The 21,090-nt window shown below is 32.1% G+C and overlaps 1 protein-coding gene across 1 annotated transcript; it reads right to left on the bottom strand.

Annotated features, from left to right (window-relative positions):
- Positions 1-997: 997 nt before the first annotated feature.
- On the bottom strand, positions 998-5,599 carry LOC143063846 (uncharacterized). The gene is made up of 7 exons (XM_076236248.1): positions 5,453-5,599; positions 4,887-5,052; positions 4,150-4,290; positions 3,576-3,773; positions 2,452-2,516; positions 1,451-1,604; positions 998-1,166 (listed from the first exon to the last, which is right to left on the bottom strand). Exons 2-7 carry the CDS (start codon positions 5,050-5,052, stop codon positions 1,069-1,071), a joined length of 822 nt encoding a protein of 273 aa, XP_076092363.1. The 5' UTR covers positions 5,453-5,599; the 3' UTR covers positions 998-1,068.
- Positions 5,600-21,090: the final 15,491 nt, after the last annotated feature.

Below are 21,090 nucleotides of genomic sequence, written 5' to 3' on the forward strand. Positions count from 1 at the left end.
AAAACTGACATCAAGCCTTCCCTTCATTATATGGAACCTTGTGGTAAAATGTGGAGAGATCCATGCAGTTAAACATAAGTTATTGTCCCAAAACTTAAAAAATGCTTGTTTTTACCCCTTTTTGGCCCTTAATTCCTAGACTGTTTGCCCTATAACCCTTAAAATAAATCCCAACCTACTACTTAATGGTATGAACATTGTGGTACAATTTCAGAGTAACTGAAATACTTATACACAACTTATTGCCCTGAAACTAGATAAATAAATGTGTTTGTACCCTTTGGGCCCCTAATTCACAACCGATGGGACCACAACCTCAAAAATCAAACCCAACCTTCCTTTTGTGGTTATAAACATTGTGTTAAAATTTTTATCGATTTCTATTTACTTATACTAAAGTTATTATACGGAAACCATCTGTCTTCGGACGATGCTGACGACGACGACGACGACGACGACGTGATACCAATATACGACCGCCAAATTTTTTTTTGCAGTGGTATAAAAACGGTATAATGTCCTTAAAATTACCAATTTAAGGGGCAGCAGCCTAACAACAAGTTGCCCGATGGGTCTGAAAATTTCAGGGCAGATAGTTCTTGACCTAATGAACAATTTTATTCCCAGCAGATTTTCTCTAAATGCTTTGGTTTCAGAGATATAAGCCAAAATCTACATTTTACCCCTTTGTTCTATTTTTAGACATGACGGCCATCTTGGTTTTTTAAACTAGATACCTTAATGATGATTGTGGCCAAGTTTGGTTAAATTTGGCCAAGTAGTTTCAGAGGAGAAGATTTTTTGTAAAAGTTAACGACGACGGACGCAAAGTGATGAGAAAAGCTCACTTGGCCTTCTGGACCAGGTGAGCTAAAAACGGTTTCCTACAACTTCATAGTACATCTACCAGGTCTCATATAAATGTACTATTGGGTTTTGTTTAGGTTTTTGTTTGGTTTTGCAAATACTTTAATACTCCATTAAAAACAAAAAGATGTATAATAAAATAATAATTTAATTAGAAAAATATAATACATAATTTAAACGACCACAAAATAAATAAGAAGTCTATAATATTTTTTCTCCTTTTTTCTGTTTCTGGAAACAAGAAAACAGCGAATTGATGAAATCTCTGATGGTTGATTTCTTTGCCTTTTTAAGTTCATCTAAAAAGAAATACAATACACTATACACATGTGTTAGGCCAATACATATTCTAGTACCATATTAGGTGAATGTGTCTATCACAAACTATATGAACATAAGCTCCAGTGGTTGATGTAGGTTGCTGTCTGCTATATATTTGTTTTCACTTTACCTGATTTTTTTGTTTTGTTTTGAATTGTCTCACATTTTGAAATCCTAGAGCTTATTATAATTTACTTAGCGTATATTTTGTTTTGGACATTGTTGAAGGCCGAACTGTGTCGTATTTATACTTTAGTTACACCTTTCGTTTGCTTCTTTTTAGATTGGTTGTCTTCCTTCTGTCTTCTTTTCTTTTCAGCTTTAGATAATTTGCTTGTTCTTTTTTCCATTTTCATTTCCTCCTTTTCCATAATTTTCTTCTCATTTTTGTCGGGAATATCCAGTTCAATGTCGTTCTGTCGGAAATTTAAGACATGACATTTATAATAAGAAAAATTCAGGAGACAGACGGTTGTAATCTTGACCATATGTCATGAATTTTAGCTTATATGCTCTTATATTAATTTTGTTTTCAAAATACATTTGTTTTGAATGCCCATCTTTTCACACGTGTTTTATCAAAAATGATAGCAATAGTCTTAGTTGTTTCTTAGGGAGAATAGACGTTTTAATTTCACACTGTATGAAAAATAACCAGTGCCTACTATCAAGTGTTCAGCGTTGGTTTCTGTCTGTTATAATTGTAGCATAAAACAGCCGTCGGTTTCCTCTTTTAACATGTTTAAGTTGTTTCCCATTGGCCATGCCGGCCATTTTTTTAAGCTTGCTATACGATACGGGATTCTCTTCATATTTGAGGATCATACAGTGACCTGTATTTAGATATAGGAAGATGTGGTATGCGTGCCAATGAGGCAACTCTCCATCCAAGTAACAATTTATAAAAAGTAAATCATTATAGGTCAAGGTACGGCCTTCTGCATGGAGCATTGGTTCACATCCTCGTTCTCTTGTCTCTGATGGCTTGTTTTTTTGTGTGTCCATTGCAATCATACCACATATCCTTATTTATGATAGGCATTAATTTAATATGTATTTTCTAATTCGTCCGCAGTGTATAATACAGTGGCGGATCCAGAGGGGGGGTTCCGGGGGTGCGCACCCCCCTTTATTTTTGCCGATCAATGCATTTGTATCGGGACATATGTTTTGCACCCCCCTCCCTTTGCCCTGGGTTAGCACCCCCCCTTTCGAAAATTCCTGCATCCGCCCCTGATAATATGTCTTTAGTTAAAACGTTACCTTCAAAGATATATCTGTCCATGTAGGTTCTTCCTTTTGATGGATGTCAGCTAGAGAGGAAGGCTCTGCAAATAATTGACGTTGTTAATAATTATTTATTTTTTTTTCAAATTACACGATAACATTTAAGAAAAAGAAACTAAAACTGCAGACCTCGATAACAACAGTAAAATTGTTTTTTCTTTAATCATACCGTCCTTAGGTGACCTGTTGCAAGGCAAAATTTCTGTCCCTATCCAATATACCCTCATTTTCTAGTGGCAGTCCAAATTTCCCAGACCATCATCCCTGATGGCCTCTATTATGACAATACCTACCTATAGTATTTATTGTGAACTTGTTCTCGTCCTGAATATGCATGAAATATTTGCCACTGGACGTTAAGCAATCAACAATCAATCAATCATCTTTAATCATACAGGCTCGAGCATACAGGCACTATATTGGAATCTATAAGTGTTGACTCGTATAGCTACTGATGTCAAAGGTCAAACTAAACGCATACGATAACATGTACTTATTGATGTTTGAAATATTTGCATTCTGATTTTGATCCCCGGATCTGTACAGTGTAGTGTGTGACCCTATAAGATTTGCTCTTTTCCAATGGAGTAAAGTAACTGATTATTAATTGTTTAACTAAGAATAAATAAAAGTAACAATTCAACATGAACACATATTGTGTAATTGTCATGTAAGTCAGTATGCTGCTATTTTAACTTACCAACGGTTTTCTGTGTGGTGTCCTTTTTCTTAGCTGCTGTTTTAACTTGCCAACGGTTTTCTGTGTGATGTCCTTTTTCTTAGCTGCTATTTTAACTTACCAACGGTTTTCTGTGTGGTGTCCTTTTTCTTAGCTGCTATTTTAACTTACCAACGGTTTTCTGTGTGGTGTCCTTTTTCTTAGCTGATGTTTTAACTTACCAACGGTTTTCTGTGTGGTGTCCTTTTTCTTAGCTGCTGTTTTTACTTACCAACGGTTTTCTGTGTGATGTCCTTTTTCTTAGCTGCTATTTTAACTTACCAACGGTTTTCTGTGTGGTGTCCTTTTTCTTAGCTGCTATTTTAACTTACCAAAGGTTTTCTGTGTGGTGTCCTTTTTCTTAGCTGCTATTTTAACTTACCAACGGTTTTCTGTGTGATGTCCTTTTTCTTAGCTGCTGTGTCTGCTATTTTCTTCTGTCCGTCACTTCCGGTTTCATCTTGTTTCTCATCTAAATTATTTTGTTGGTCTGCGGCTTCTACTTGCTCATTTCTGTATTCTAGCTGTTCATAATCGGTTCCAGTTTGAAAGTTATCGGCTTCGTCCTCCGTTTCTTCATCTAAAATATCAGAAATACTTAAAAGTAGCTGATACTTAATTATTTGCATATTGCTCGTCACGTGCCCAGGAAAAATATGAAAAACTGTGAGTGCCATGTTTTAAAAATGTTAACTTTTACAAGGCTAATTAAATTGGGTTTTCTTTAACAAACACAAATTTGCCAAGACAGAACAGGAAGATAACAACTGTATTTTAACCAAGAATTTCGTCACTTTAAACAGATGTTTGGGTACTTTTTGACCGACATTCCTATTTCAATATCTCCATTTCAACTGCATTTTCATGTTTCTTTGTCTCGAGATATCTTTTTTTCTCAGTGTTATGCATTTTCCTTAAAAAATTTCGTCAATTTAAAAGTAATCATTTCAACAAACCTTTATCATCACAGATGAATCCTTCATCCTCGGGATACCTGTATGCACCTCTCATTTCTTCTATTTGTGTCCAGAATTTAAACTCTGGCTCTGTCTGTGCCTCTTTTTTGAATTGAGAAAACAACTTCCTGGATGTATATTCTGCAAGAAGACAGAAAACAATTATAATTCATTACTCTCGAAACCCGACAAAATGATAATAATTGCATTTTAATACATTTGCGTTCATCAATTTAAGAATTAAATGTATAAAATCATATTTTATTTTTCGCCAGTGTCTATCTTTTTTTTTTTTTTATCAATTTAGGTGAGCATTCTGTCAATTTACTTCATAAACAGTGTAGATGTTAGTAGCCCGAACCTTAGCTATTAGTTCATTGGGATATATTTGACTACTCGCGGACCATAGAGCTACGGATTTTTATATAATGGTCCGCTTTTTATATAACGGTCCGCAAATAATCAAAAAATACCATAAAGACGTATACGGACTTAGTCAGTTTTCTTTGCATGTCTGGTGCACGCCGGTCTACACGCCAATGTGTGACGCCGGCATTATGCTATGGTTCCGCAGCTATATTATAGATGTATAAAAAATACTATAAAGATATTAAAAAACAAACAAAAGAAGACAAGATGTAAGCCTTTCGCAAGTACAGGATTAAATATATTTATTTAAGATACACAATTTCAGGTTTCCTGGTCAATTCTAAGTACTAGTATTCTAATTTACAAACCTAATCTTTTATATGGATCCTCATATTGTTCTTGGATTTTCTCCGCCTTAGCCCAAAATTCCCTTCCATCTTCAGAAATGGACTCCTCCTTAAGCTGAACAATGAGCTTTTTCTTCTCTATTTCTAAACCTTCGTGGGTAAAATTGTTATAGTTGAAGTCAACCATCTGAAATGACAAGAAAATAGGCTAAAATTCTTCTTTAAAAACATCAATCATGCCTTGTCTTTTTGTCTTACGATTTATTATTAAACTAAACTCATGGTTTTAGATGTTTACAGCCGATTTCATTGAGTGTGTAGCTAAATGTAATATCTTTTGTTAGCTTGCTTGCAGTTCGTGTACAATTATATTTACTAGAGGTATATTTATATATTTATATTCACATATCTCCATATTAGTTTTTCTCCATAAATATGAATAAAATATAGATTTTGGATTTTTTTACTGCGGCTAACGCATGTCAAGGTTGTCTATGATGTTAAGTGTTTTTCCTCATCTGAAACCATACTTCATAAGTTTGACAATACCTGCTTGAAATAGAGTTTAGTTTAGTTAAATTACTTACCTTAATTTCAATTATATGTAATATTCAGTAAAAATCTGTAAATCTGTTAAATATTGATCACAAAATACAACGATACGTTTGTCAATCTATAACGATCTTTTACAACGACGTCGAATGCGTTGTCAGTGGTGTTACTGTGACGTTCTTTGTATTGTTCTAAGGTAGCACTCCACAGTTAGAAAATAAAATTAAAAATGAGCCACAAAATGTTTTATCATCTCCTATTCCTGGATTTCTAAAACATTAACCTAACTGTTTGTGTTGTACATGTGCATATGTATGTAATCAGTATATTCCATAGATTTGATTTTCAAAAGTTAAAAGAGTGAAAATTAATTTCTTTTATGTGTATCCATGGCAACATTCTGCATTTATTTACCATAAAATATTGCAAAAAGGGGGGGGGGACATGTCACATACCCCCCCAAAATTTGGATCAAACTAGAATTTCAATGCCTTTGAGTGATACCTTTTTAGAAACTGTTTTCATAAATCTTCCTAATGATCAAATAAAAAATGGGTGTCTTTCGCCTCATTTTTTCGTAAAATCCAATCACAAAGTTTGTGCGATAAAAAACCATTACAATAATTGCCGGCCAATGTATGGTAGGGACATGCAAATACGGACTGTCATACAGAAAACAGCCTATATTACATACATTACATAATCTTGATGTTCATATAAACCCAATACAAAGGCTATTTTAGTACTCAGCTATCCAAAAATGAATTTTATTGCACACTAGCTCTCATATTTGAAAAATCCACAGGGTCCAAAATGCGAAACTACACACCTAACTGTGGAGTGCTACCTTAAGGTGAAATTTTTCCCCTCCTGCCTCAATTTTTATTATATTTTCTGTGTTCTACTAGCTGTTACGATGAAAATGGTACCTTAGTTTTTAAAATTGGTTCAGTAATAAAGATTTTATGAAGGTTAGCAGTTGATGTTGAAACGCGACAAAAAGTGATTCAAAAATAAATGCTGGATAATAGTGAAAAACTTCAAGTCTGTCTCATTTTTGGGGTAAATTTCTAAAACTTTTCCCATTATCTTATTTAAACTCATAAAATTACCTTAAAAGAGGACAAATTGTACAATTTTTAGGTATTTGAAAGCACTTATAGGTCAATTTTGCTGTAAATAGCATAACTAACCTTGGTTTAGAAGCTCTCAAGCAGGGTATAAATTTCTAGCAGTACTGGCATCATTAAATTTAATTAATGCCAAATCATAATATAAAATCCTGCTAAAAATGTTTATTTGACTTATTCGCATTCAAAAATATAAAGCGATACATTCTGAGGATATCATATAAAGCGCAATCTTTGGTTACAATGGCGAAGCTAATGGAGTACAAATTTAAGACCGCAACATGTCTAAGTGTCAAAATGTGTATATTTGGTTGCTAAGGACAGTAAACAATAAAATAAACATAAATTGCATTCCTAGCAGATTTTTTACCTTCAGAACTAAAACAAGAACATAAAAGACTAAAGATTTGTGGTCAATTTTATCTTAAAAAGTGCATTTCTGTGCTTTCTGATGTGCCATAAGGTGAAATTTTTCCCCTCCTGCCTCAATTTTTATTATATTTTCTGTGTTCTACTAGCTGTTACGATGAAAATGGTACCTTAGTTTTTAAAATTGGTTCAGTAATAAAGATTTTATGAAGGTTAGCAGTTGATGTTGAAACGCGACAAAAAGTGATTCAAAAATAAATGCTGGATAATAGTGAAAAACTTCAAGTCTGTCTCATTTCTGGGGTAAATTTCTAAAACTTTTCCCATTATCTTATTTAAACTCATAAAATTACCTTAAAAGAGGACAAATTGTACAATTTTTAGGTATTTGAAAGCACTTATAGGTCAATTTTGCTGTAAATAGCATAACTAACCTTGGTTTAGAAGCTCTCAAGCAGGGTATAAATTTCTAGCAGTACTGGCATCATTAAATTTAATTAATGCCAAATCATAATATAAAATCCTGCTAAAAATGTTTATTTGACTTATTCGCATTCAAAAATATAAAGCGATACATTCTGAGGATATCATATAAAGCGCAATCTTTGGTTACAATGGCGAAGCTAATGGAGTACAAATTTAAGACCGCAACATGTCTAAGTGTCAAAATGTGTATATTTGGTTGCTAAGGACAGTAAACAATAAAATAAACATAAATTGCATTCCTAGCAGATTTTTTACCTTCAGAACTAAAACAAGAACATAAAAGACTAAAGATTTGTGGTCAATTTTATCTTAAAAAGTGCATTTCTGTGCTTTCTGATGTGCCATAAGGTAGCACTCCACAGTTAGAAAATAAAATTAAAAATGAGCCACAAAATGTTTTATCATCTCCTATTCCTGGATTTCTAAAACATTAACCTAACTGTTTGTGTTGTACATGTGCATATGTATGTAATCAGTATATTCCATAGATTTGATTTTCAAAAGTTAAAAGAGTGAAAATTAATTTCTTTTATGTGTATCCATGGCAACATTCTGCATTTATTTACCATAAAATATTGCAAAAAGGGGGGGGACATGTCACATACCCCCCCAAAATTTGGATCAAACTAGAATTTCAATGCCTTTGAGTGATACCTTTTTAGAAACTTTTCATAAATCTTCCTAATGATCAAATAAAAAATGGGTGTCTTTCGCCTCATTTTTTCGTAAAATCCAATCACAAAGTTCGTGCGATAAAAAGTTTGAAAAAACCATTACAATAATTGCCGGGCCAATGTAAGGTAGGGACATGCAAATACGGACTGTCATACAGAAAACAGCCTATATTACATACATTACATAATCTTGATGTTCATATAAACCCAATACAAAGGCTATTTTAGTACTCAGCTATCCAAAAATGAATTTTATTGCACACTAGCTCTCATATTTGAAAAATCCACAGGGTCCAAAATGCGAAACTACACACCTAACTGTGGAGTGCTACCTTAAGGTGAAATTTTTCCCCTCCTGCCTCAATTTTTATTATATTTTCTGTGTTCTACTAGCTGTTACGATGAAAATGGTACCTTAGTTTTTAAAATTGGTTCAGTAATAAAGATTTTATGAAGGTTAGCAGTTGATGTTGAAACGCGACAAAAAGTGATTCAAAAATAAATGCTGGATAATAGTGAAAAACTTCAAGTCTGTCTCATTTTTGGGGTAAATTTCTAAAACTTTTCCCATTATCTTATTTAAACTCATAAAATTACCTTAAAAGAGGACAAATTGTACAATTTTTAGGTATTTGAAAGCACTTATAGGTCAATTTTGCTGTAAATAGCATAACTAACCTTGGTTTAGAAGCTCTCAAGCAGGGTATAAATTTCTAGCAGTACTGGCATCATTAAATTTAATTAATGCCAAATCATAATATAAAATCCTGCTAAAAATGTTTATTTGACTTATTCGCATTCAAAAATATAAAGCGATACATTCTGAGGATATCATATAAAGCGCAATCTTTGGTTACAATGGCGAAGCTAATGGAGTACAAATTTAAGACCGCAACATGTCTAAGTGTCAAAATGTGTATATTTGGTTGCTAAGGACAGTAAACAATAAAATAAACATAAATTGCATTCCTAGCAGATTTTTTACCTTCAGAACTAAAACAAGAACATAAAAGACTAAAGATTTGTGGTCAATTTTATCTTAAAAAGTGCATTTCTGTGCTTTCTGATGTGCCATAAGGTGAAATTTTTCCCCTCCTGCCTCAATTTTTATTATATTTTCTGTGTTCTACTAGCTGTTACGATGAAAATGGTACCTTAGTTTTTAAAATTGGTTCAGTAATAAAGATTTTATGAAGGTTAGCAGTTGATGTTGAAACGCGACAAAAAGTGATTCAAAAATAAATGCTGGATAATAGTGAAAAACTTCAAGTCTGTCTCATTTCTGGGGTAAATTTCTAAAACTTTTCCCATTATCTTATTTAAACTCATAAAATTACCTTAAAAGAGGACAAATTGTACAATTTTTAGGTATTTGAAAGCACTTATAGGTCAATTTTGCTGTAAATAGCATAACTAACCTTGGTTTAGAAGCTCTCAAGCAGGGTATAAATTTCTAGCAGTACTGGCATCATTAAATTTAATTAATGCCAAATCATAATATAAAATCCTGCTAAAAATGTTTATTTGACTTATTCGCATTCAAAAATATAAAGCGATACATTCTGAGGATATCATATAAAGCGCAATCTTTGGTTACAATGGCGAAGCTAATGGAGTACAAATTTAAGACCGCAACATGTCTAAGTGTCAAAATGTGTATATTTGGTTGCTAAGGACAGTAAACAATAAAATAAACATAAATTGCATTCCTAGCAGATTTTTTACCTTCAGAACTAAAACAAGAACATAAAAGACTCAAGATTTGTGGTCAATTTTATCTTAAAAAGTGCATTTCTGTGCTTTCTGATGTGCCATAAGGTAGCACTCCACAGTTAGAAAATAAAATTAAAAATGAGCCACAAAATGTTTTATCATCTCCTATTCCTGGATTTCTAAAACATTAACCTAACTGTTTGTGTTGTACATGTGCATATGTATGTAATCAGTATATTCCATAGATTTGATTTTCAAAAGTTAAAAGAGTGAAAATTAATTTCTTTTATGTGTATCCATGGCAACATTCTGCATTTATTTACCATAAAATATTGCAAAAAGGGGGGGGGGGACATGTCACATACCCCCCCAAAATTTGGATCAAACTAGAATTTCAATGCCTTTGAGTGATACCTTTTTAGAAACTGTTTTCATAAATCTTCCTAATGATCAAATAAAAAATGGGTGTCTTTCGCCTCATTTTTTCGTAAAATCCAATCACAAAGTTCGTGCGATAAAAAGTTTGAAAAAACCATTACAATAATTGCCGGACCAATGTATGGTAGGGACATGCAAATACGGACTGTCATACAGAAAACAGCCTATATTACATACATTACATAATCTTGATGTTCATATAAACCCAATACAAAGGCTATTTTAGTACTCAGCTATCCAAAAATGAATTTTATTGCACACTAGCTCTCATATTTGAAAAATCCACAGGGTCCAAAATGCGAAACTACACACCTAACTGTGGAGTGCTACCTTAAGGTGAAATTTTTCCCCTCCTGCCTCAATTTTTATTATATTTTCTGTGTTCTACTAGCTGTTACGATGAAAATGGTACCTTAGTTTTTAAAATTGGTTCAGTAATAAAGATTTTATGAAGGTTAGCAGTTGATGTTGAAACGCGACAAAAAGTGATTCAAAAATAAATGCTGGATAATAGTGAAAAACTTCAAGTCTGTCTCATTTTTGGGGTAAATTTCTAAAACTTTTCCCATTATCTTATTTAAACTCATAAAATTACCTTAAAAGAGGACAAATTGTACAATTTTTAGGTATTTGAAAGCACTTATAGGTCAATTTTGCTGTAAATAGCATAACTAACCTTGGTTTAGAAGCTCTCAAGCAGGGTATAAATTTCTAGCAGTACTGGCATCATTAAATTTAATTAATGCCAAATCATAATATAAAATCCTGCTAAAAATGTTTATTTGACTTATTCGCATTCAAAAATATAAAGCGATACATTCTGAGGATATCATATAAAGCGCAATCTTTGGTTACAATGGCGAAGCTAATGGAGTACAAATTTAAGACCGCAACATGTCTAAGTGTCAAAATGTGTATATTTGGTTGCTAAGGACAGTAAACAATAAAATAAACATAAATTGCATTCCTAGCAGATTTTTTACCTTCAGAACTTAAACAAGAACATAAAAGACTAAAGATTTGTGGTCAATTTTATCTTAAAAAGTGCATTTCTGTGCTTTCTGATGTGCCTTAAGGTGAAATTTTTCCCCTCCTGCCTCAATTTTTATTATATTTTCTGTGTTCTACTAGCTGTTACGATGAAAATGGTACCTTAGTTTTTAAAATTGGTTCAGTAATAAAGATTTTATGAAGGTTAGCAGTTGATGTTGAAACGCGACAAAAAGTGATTCAAAAATAAATGCTGGATAATAGTGAAAAACTTCAAGTCTGTCTCATTTTTGGGGTAAATTTCTAAAACTTTTCCCATCATCTTATTTAAACTCATAAAATTACCTTAAAAGAGGACAAATTGTACAATTTTTAGGTATTTGAAAGCACTTATAGGTCAATTTTGCTGTAAATAGCATAACTAACCTTGGTTTAGAAGCTCTCAAGCAGGGTATAAATTTCTAGCAGTACTGGCATCATTAAATTTAATTAATGCCAAATCATAATATAAAATCCTGCTAAAAATGTTTATTTGACTTATTCGCATTCAAAAATATAAAGCGATACATTCTGAGGATATCATATAAAGCGCAATCTTTGGTTACAATGGCGAAGCTAATGGAGTACAAATTTAAGACCGCAACATGTCTAAATGTCAAAATGTGTATATTTGGTTGCTAAGGACAGTAAACAATAAAATAAACATAAATTGCATTCCTAGCAGATTTTTTACCTTCAGAACTAAAACAAGAACATAAAAGACTAAAGATTTGTGGTCAATTTTATCTTAAAAAGTGCATTTCTGTGCTTTCTGATGTGCCATAAGGTAGCACTCCACAGTTAGAAAATAAAATTAAAAATGAGCCACAAAATGTTTTATCATCTCCTATTCCTGGATTTCTAAAACATTAACCTAACTGTTTGTGTTGTACATGTGCATATGTATGTAATCAGTATATTCCATAGATTTGATTTTCAAAAGTTAAAAGAGTGAAAATTAATTTCTTTTATGTGTATCCATGGCAACATTCTGCATTTATTTACCATAAAATATTGCAAAAAGGGGGGGGGGGACATGTCACATACCCCCCCAAAATTTGGATCAAACTAGAATTTCAATGCCTTTGAGTGATACCTTTTTAGAAACTGTTTTCATAAATCTTCCTAATGATCAAATAAAAAATGGGTGTCTTTCGCCTCATTTTTTCGTAAAATCCAATCACAAAGTTCGTGCGATAAAAAGTTTGAAAAAACCATTACAATAATTGCCGGACCAATGTATGGTAGGGACATGCAAATACGGACTGTCATACAGAAAACAGCCTATATTACATACATTACATAATCTTGATGTTCATATAAACCCAATACAAAGGCTATTTTAGTACTCAGCTATCCAAAAATGAATTTTATTGCACACTAGCTCTCATATTTGAAAAATCCACAGGGTCCAAAATGCGAAACTACACACCTAACTGTGGAGTGCTACCTTAAGGTGAAATTTTTCCCCTCCTGCCTCAATTTTTATTATATTTTCTGTGTTCTACTAGCTGTTACGATGAAAATGGTACCTTAGTTTTTAAAATTGGTTCAGTAATAAAGATTTTATGAAGGTTAGCAGTTGATGTTGAAACGCGACAAAAAGTGATTCAAAAATAAATGCTGGATAATAGTGAAAAACTTCAAGTCTGTCTCATTTTTGGGGTAAATTTCTAAAACTTTTCCCATTATCTTATTTAAACTCATAAAATTACCTTAAAAGAGGACAAATTGTACAATTTTTAGGTATTTGAAAGCACTTATAGGTCAATTTTGCTGTAAATAGCATAACTAACCTTGGTTTAGAAGCTCTCAAGCAGGGTATAAATTTCTAGCAGTACTGGCATCATTAAATTTAATTAATGCCAAATCATAATATAAAATCCTGCTAAAAATGTTTATTTGACTTATTCGCATTCAAAAATATAAAGCGATACATTCTGAGGATATCATATAAAGCGCAATCTTTGGTTACAATGGCGAAGCTAATGGAGTACAAATTTAAGACCGCAACATGTCTAAGTGTCAAAATGTGTATATTTGGTTGCTAAGGACAGTAAACAATAAAATAAACATAAATTGCATTCCTAGCAGATTTTTTACCTTCAGAACTAAAACAAGAACATAAAAGACTAAAGATTTGTGGTCAATTTTATCTTAAAAAGTGCATTTCTGTGCTTTCTGATGTGCCATAAGGTAGCACTCCACAGTTAGAAAATAAAATTAAAAATGAGCCACAAAATGTTTTATCATCTCCTATTCCTGGATTTCTAAAACATTAACCTAACTGTTTGTGTTGTACATGTGCATATGTATGTAATCAGTATATTCCATAGATTTGATTTTCAAAAGTTAAAAGAGTGAAAATTAATTTCTTTTATGTGTATCCATGGCAACATTCTGCATTTATTTACCATAAAATATTGCAAAAAGGGGGGGGGACATGTCACATACCCCCCCAAAATTTGGATCAAACTAGAATTTCAATGCCTTTGAGTGATACCTTTTTAGAAACTGTTTTCATAAATCTTCCTAATGATCAAATAAAAAATGGGTGTCTTTCGCCTCATTTTTTCGTAAAATCCAATCACAAAGTTCGTGCGATAAAAAGTTTGAAAAAACCATTACAATAATTGCCGGACCAATGTATGGTAGGGACATGCAAATACGGACTGTCATACAGAAAACAGCCTATATTACATACATTACATAATCTTGATGTTCATATAAACCCAATACAAAGGCTATTTTAGTACTCAGCTATCCAAAAATGAATTTTATTGCACACTAGCTCTCATATTTGAAAAATCCACAGGGTCCAAAATGCGAAACTACACACCTAACTGTGGAGTGCTACCTTAAGGTGAAATTTTTCCCCTCCTGCCTCAATTTTTATTATATTTTCTGTGTTCTACTAGCTGTTACGATGAAAATGGTACCTTAGTTTTTAAAATTGGTTCAGTAATAAAGATTTTATGAAGGTTAGCAGTTGATGTTGAAACGCGACAAAAAGTGATTCAAAAATAAATGCTGGATAATAGTGAAAAACTTCAAGTCTGTCTCATTTTTGGGGTAAATTTCTAAAACTTTTCCCATTATCTTATTTAAACTCATAAAATTACCTTAAAAGAGGACAAATTGTACAATTTTTAGGTATTTGAAAGCACTTATAGGTCAATTTTGCTGTAAATAGCATAACTAACCTTGGTTTAGAAGCTCTCAAGCAGGGTATAAATTTCTAGCAGTACTGGCATCATTAAATTTAATTAATGCCAAATCATAATATAAAATCCTGCTAAAAATGTTTATTTGACTTATTCGCATTCAAAAATATAAAGCGATACATTCTGAGGATATCATATAAAGCGCAATCTTTGGTTACAATGGCGAAGCTAATGGAGTACAAATTTAAGACCGCAACATGTCTAAGTGTCAAAATGTGTATATTTGGTTGCTAAGGACAGTAAACAATAAAATAAACATAAATTGCATTCCTAGCAGATTTTTTACCTTCAGAACTAAAACAAGAACATAAAAGACTAAAGATTTGTGGTCAATTTTATCTTAAAAAGTGCATTTCTGTGCTTTCTGATGTGCCTTAAGGTGAAATTTTTCCCCTCCTGCCTCAATTTTTATTATATTTTCTGTGTTCTACTAGCTGTTACGATGAAAATGGTACCTTAGTTTTTAAAATTGGTTCAGTAATAAAGATTTTATGAAGGTTAGCAGTTGATGTTGAAACGCGACAAAAAGTGATTCAAAAATAAATGCTGGATAATAGTGAAAAACTTCAAGTCTGTCTCATTTTTGGGGTAAATTTCTAAAACTTTTCCCATTATCTTATTTAAACTCATAAAATTACCTTAAAAGAGGACAAATTGTACAATTTTTAGGTATTTGAAAGCACTTATAGGTCAATTTTGCTGTAAATAGCATAACTAACCTTGGTTTAGAAGCTCTCAAGCAGGGTATAAATTTCTAGCAGTACTGGCATCATTAAATTTAATTAATGCCAAATCATAATATAAAATCCTGCTAAAAATGTTTATTTGACTTATTCGCATTCAAAAATATAAAGCGATACATTCTGAGGATATCATATAAAGCGCAATCTTTGGTTACAATGGCGAAGCTAATGGAGTACAAATTTAAGACCGCAACATGTCTAAGTGTCAAAATGTGTATATTTGGTTGCTAAGGACAGTAAACAATAAAATAAACATAAATTGCATTCCTAGCAGATTTTTTACCTTCAGAACTAAAACAAGAACATAAAAGACTAAAGATTTGTGGTCAATTTTATCTTAAAAAGTGCATTTCTGTGCTTTCTGATGTGCCATAAGGTGAAATTTTTCCCCTCCTGCCTCAATTTTTATTATATTTTCTGTGTTCTACTAGCTGTTACGATGAAAATGGTACCTTAGTTTTTAAAATTGGTTCAGTAATAAAGATTTTATGAAGGTTAGCAGTTGATGTTGAAACGCGACAAAAAGTGATTCAAAAATAAATGCTGGATAATAGTGAAAAACTTCAAGTCTGTCTCATTTTTGGGGTAAATTTCTAAAACTTTTCCCATTATCTTATTTAAACTCATAAAATTACCTTAAAAGAGGACAAATTGTACAATTTTTAGGTATTTGAAAGCACTTATAGGTCAATTTTGCTGTAAATAGCATAACTAACCTTGGTTTAGAAGCTCTCAAGCAGGGTATAAATTTCTAGCAGTACTGGCATCATTAAATTTAATTAATGCCAAATCATAATATAAAATCCTGCTAAAAATGTTTATTTGACTTATTCGCATTCAAAAATATAAAGCGATACATTCTGAGGATATCATATAAAGCGCAATCTTTGGTTACAATGGCGAAGCTAATGGAGTACAAATTTAAGACCGCAACATGTCTAAGTGTCAAAATGTGTATATTTGGTTGCTAAGGACAGTAAACAATAAAATAAACATAAATTGCATTCCTAGCAGATTTTTTACCTTCAGAACTAAAACAAGAACATAAAAGACTAAAGATTTGTGGTCAATTTTATCTTAAAAAGTGCATTTCTGTGCTTTCTGATGTGCCATAAGGTAGCACTCCACAGTTAGAAAATAAAATTAAAAATGAGCCACAAAATGTTTTATCATCTCCTATTCCTGGATTTCTAAAACATTAACCTAACTGTTTGTGTTGTACATGTGCATATGTATGTAATCAGTATATTCCATAGATTTGATTTTCAAAAGTTAAAAGAGTGAAAATTAATTTCTTTTATGTGTATCCATGGCAACATTCTGCATTTATTTACCATAAAATATTGCAAAAAGGGGGGGGGGGACATGTCACATACCCCCCCAAAATTTGGATCAAACTAGAATTTCAATGCCTTTGAGTGATACCTTTTTAGAAACTGTTTTCATAAATCTTCCTAATGATCAAATAAAAAATGGGTGTCTTTCGCCTCATTTTTTCGTAAAATCCAATCACAAAGTTCGTGCGATAAAAAGTTTGAAAAAACCATTACAATAATTGCCGGACCAATGTATGGTAGGGACATGCAAATACGGACTGTCATACAGAAAACAGCCTATATTACATACATTACATAATCTTGATGTTCATATAAACCCAATACAAAGGCTATTTTAGTACTCAGCTATCCAAAAATGAATTTTATTGCACACTAGCTCTCATATTTGAAAAATCCACAGGGTCCAAAATGCGAAACTACACACCTAACTGTGGAGTGCTACCTTAAGGTGAAATTTTTCCCCTCCTGCCTCAATTTTTATTATATTTTCTGTGTTCTACTAGCTGTTACGATGAAAATGGTACCTTAGTTTTTAAAATTGGTTCAGTAATAAAGATTTTATGAAGGTTAGCAGTTGATGTTGAAACGCGACAAAAAGTGATTCAAAAATAAATGCTGGATAATAGTGAAAAACTTCAAGTCTGTCTCATTTTTGGGGTAAATTTCTAAAACTTTTCCCATTATCTTATTTAAACTCATAAAATTACCTTAAAAGAGGACAAATTGTACAATTTTTAGGTATTTGAAAGCACTTATAGGTCAATTTTGCTGTAAATAGCATAACTAACCTTGGTTTAGAAGCTCTCAAGCAGGGTATAAATTTCTAGCAGTACTGGCATCATTAAATTTAATTAATGCCAAATCATAATATAAAATCCTGCTAAAAATGTTTATTTGACTTATTCGCATTCAAAAATATAAAGCGATACATTCTGAGGATATCATATAAAGCGCAATCTTTGGTTACAATGGCGAAGCTAATGGAGTACAAATTTAAGACCGCAACATGTCTAAGTGTCAAAATGTGTATATTTGGTTGCTAAGGACAGTAAACAATAAAATAAACATAAATTGCATTCCTAGCAGATTTTTTACCTTCAGAACTAAAACAAGAACATAAAAGACTAAAGATTTGTGGTCAATTTTATCTTAAAAAGTGCATTTCTGTGCTTTCTGATGTGCCATAAGGTAGCACTCCACAGTTAGAAAATAAAATTAAAAATGAGCCACAAAATGTTTTATCATCTCCTATTCCTGGATTTCTAAAACATTAACCTAACTGTTTGTGTTGTACATGTGCATATGTATGTAATCAGTATATTCCATAGATTTGATTTTCAAAAGTTAAAAGTGTGAAAATTAATTTCTTTTATGTGTATCCATGGCAACATTCTGCATTTATTTACCATAAAATATTGCAAAAAGGGGGGGGGGGGGGGACATGTCACATACCCCCCCCAAAATTTGGATCAAACTAGAATTTCAATGCCTTTGAGTGATACCTTTTTAGAAACTGTTTTCATAAATCTTCCTAATGATCAAATAAAAAATGGGTGTCTTTCGCCTCATTTTTTCGTAAAATCCAATCACAAAGTTCGTGCGATAAAAAGTTTGAAAAAACCATTACAATAATTGCCGGACCAATGTATGGTAGGGACATGCAAATACGGACTGTCATACAGAAAACAGCCTATATTACATACATTACATAATCTTGATGTTCATATAAACCCAATACAAAGGCTATTTTAGTACTCAGCTATCCAAAAATGAATTTTATTGCACACTAGCTCTCATATTTGAAAAATCCACAGGGTCCAAAATGCGAAACTACACACCTAACTGTGGAGTGCTACCTTAAGGTGAAATTTTTCCCCTCCTGCCTCAATTTTTATTATATTTTCTGTGTTCTACTAGCTGTTACGATGAAAATGGTACCTTAGTTTTTAAAATTGGTTCAGTAATAAAGATTTTATGAAGGTTAGCAGTTGATGTTGAAACGCGACAAAAAGTGATTCAAAAATAAATGCTGGATAATAGTGAAAAACTTCAAGTCTGTCTCATTTTTGGGGTAAATTTCTAAAACTTTTCCCATTATCTTATTTAAACTCATAAAATTACCTTAAAAGAGGACAAATTGTACAATTTTTAGGTATTTGAAAGCACTTATAGGTCAATTTTGCTGTAAATAGCATAATTAACCTTGGTTTAGAAGCTCTCAAGCAGGGTATAAATTTCTAGCAGTACTGGCATCATTAAATTTAATTAATGCCAAATCATAATATAAAATCCTGCTAAAAATGTTTATTTGACTTATTCGCATTCAAAAATATAAAGCGATACATTCTGAGGATATCATATAAAGCGCAATCTTTGGTTACAATGGCGAAGCTAATGGAGTACAAATTTAAGACCGCAACATGTCTAAGTGTCAAAATGTGTATATTTGGTTGCTAAGGACAGTAAACAATAAAATAAACATAAATTGCATTCCTAGCAGATTTTTTACCTTCAGAACTAAAACAAGAACATAAAAGACTAAAGATTTGTGGTCAATTTTATCTTAAAAAGTGCATTTCTGTGCTTTCTGATGTGCCATAAGGTAGCACTCCACAGTTAGAAAATAAAATTAAAAATGAGCCACAAAATGTTTTATCATCTCCTATTCCTGGATTTCTAAAACATTAACCTAACTGTTTGTGTTGTACATGTGCATATGTATGTAATCAGTATATTCCATAGATTTGATTTTCAAAAGTTAAAAGAGTGAAAATTAATTTCTTTTATGTGTATCCATGGCAACATTCTGCATTTATTTACCATAAAATATTGCAAAAAGGGGGGGGGGACATGTCACATACCCCCCCAAAATTTGGATCAAACTAGAATTTCAATGCCTTTGAGTGATACCTTTTTAGAAACTGTTTTCATAAATCTTCCTAATGATCAAATAAAAAATGGGTGTCTTTCGCCTCATTTTTTCGTAAAATCCAATCACAAAGTTCGTGCGATAAAAAGTTTGAAAAAACCATTACAATAATTGCCGGACCAATGTATGGTAGGGACATGCAAATACGGACTGTCATACAGAAAACAGCCTATATTACATACATTACATAATCTTGATGTTCATATAAACCCAATACAAAGGCTATTTTAGTACTCAGCTATCCAAAAATGAATTTTATTGCACACTAGCTCTCATATTTGAAAAATCCACAGGGTCCAAAATGCGAAACTACACACCTAACTGTGGAGTGCTACCTTTTAAGGTGAAATTTTTCCCCTCCTGCCTCAATTTTTATTATATTTTCTGTGTTCTACTAGCTGTTACGATGAAAATGGTACCTTAGTTTTTAAAATTGGTTCAGTAATAAAGATTTTATGAAGGTTAGCAGTTGATGTTGAAACGCGACAAAAAGTGATTCAAAAATAAATGCTGGATAATAGTGAAAAACTTCAAGTCTGTCTCATTTTTGGGGTAAATTTCTAAAACTTTTCCCATTATCTTATTTAAACTCATAAAATTACCTTAAAAGAGGACAAATTGTACAATTTTTAGGTATTTGAAAGCACTTATAGGTCAATTTTGCTGTAAATAGCATAACTAACCTTGGTTTAGAAGCTCTCAAGCAGGGTATAAATTTCTAGCAGTACTGGCATCATTAAATTTAATTAATGCCAAATCATAATATAAAATCCTGCTAAAAATGTTTATTTGACTTATTCGCATTCAAAAATATAAAGCGATACATTCTGAGGATATCATATAAAGCGCAATCTTTGGTTACAATGGCGAAGCTAATGGAGTACAAATTTAAGACCGCAACATGTCTAAGTGTCAAAATGTGTATATTTGGTTGCTAAGGACAGTAAACAATAAAATAAACATAAATTGCATTCCTAGCAGATTTTTTACCTTCAGAACTAAAACAAGAACATAAAAGACTAAAGATTTGTGGTCAATTTTATCTTAAAAAGTGCATTTCTGTGCTTTCTGATGTGCCATAAGGTAGCACTCCACAGTTAGAAAATAAAATTAAAAATGAGCCACAAAATGTTTTATCATCTCCTATTCCTGGATTTCTAAAACATTAACCTAACTGTTTGTGTTGTACATGTGCATATGTATGTAATCAGTATATTCCATAGATTTGATTTTCAAAAGTTAAAAGAGTGAAAATTAATTTCTTTTATGTGTATCCATGGCAACATTCTGCATTTATTTACCATAAAATATTGCAAAAAGGGGGGGGGACATGTCACATACCCCCCCAAAATTTGGATCAAACTAGAATTTCAATGCCTTTGAGTGATACCTTTTTAGAAACTGTTTTCATAAATCTTCCTAATGATCAAATAAAAAATGGGTGTCTTTCGCCTCATTTTTTCGTAAAATCCAATCACAAAGTTCGTGCGATAAAAAGTTTGAAAAAACCATTACAATAATTGCCGGACCAATGTATGGTAGGGACATGCAAATACGGACTGTCATACAGAAAACAGCCTATATTACATACATTACATAAT

This window comes from Mytilus galloprovincialis, chromosome 2 (assembly GCF_965363235.1).
Source record: "Mytilus galloprovincialis chromosome 2, xbMytGall1.hap1.1, whole genome shotgun sequence".
Lineage (NCBI taxonomy): Eukaryota > Metazoa > Mollusca > Bivalvia > Mytilida > Mytilidae > Mytilus > Mytilus galloprovincialis.

Excerpts from the sequence above, each read along its gene's own strand:
- LOC143063846 (XM_076236248.1), bottom strand. The coding sequence starts at position 5,052 with ATGGTTGACTTCAACTATAACAATTTTACCCACGAAGGTTTAGAAATA. Across the intron at positions 4,291-4,886 it reads GGATCCATATAAAAGATTAG|AATATACATCCAGGAAGTTG; the intron begins GTTTGTAAATTA and ends GTCTTCTTGCAG. Across the intron at positions 1,605-2,451 it reads GGACAGATATATCTTTGAAG|AACGACATTGAACTGGATAT; the intron begins GTAACGTTTTAA and ends AATTTCCGACAG.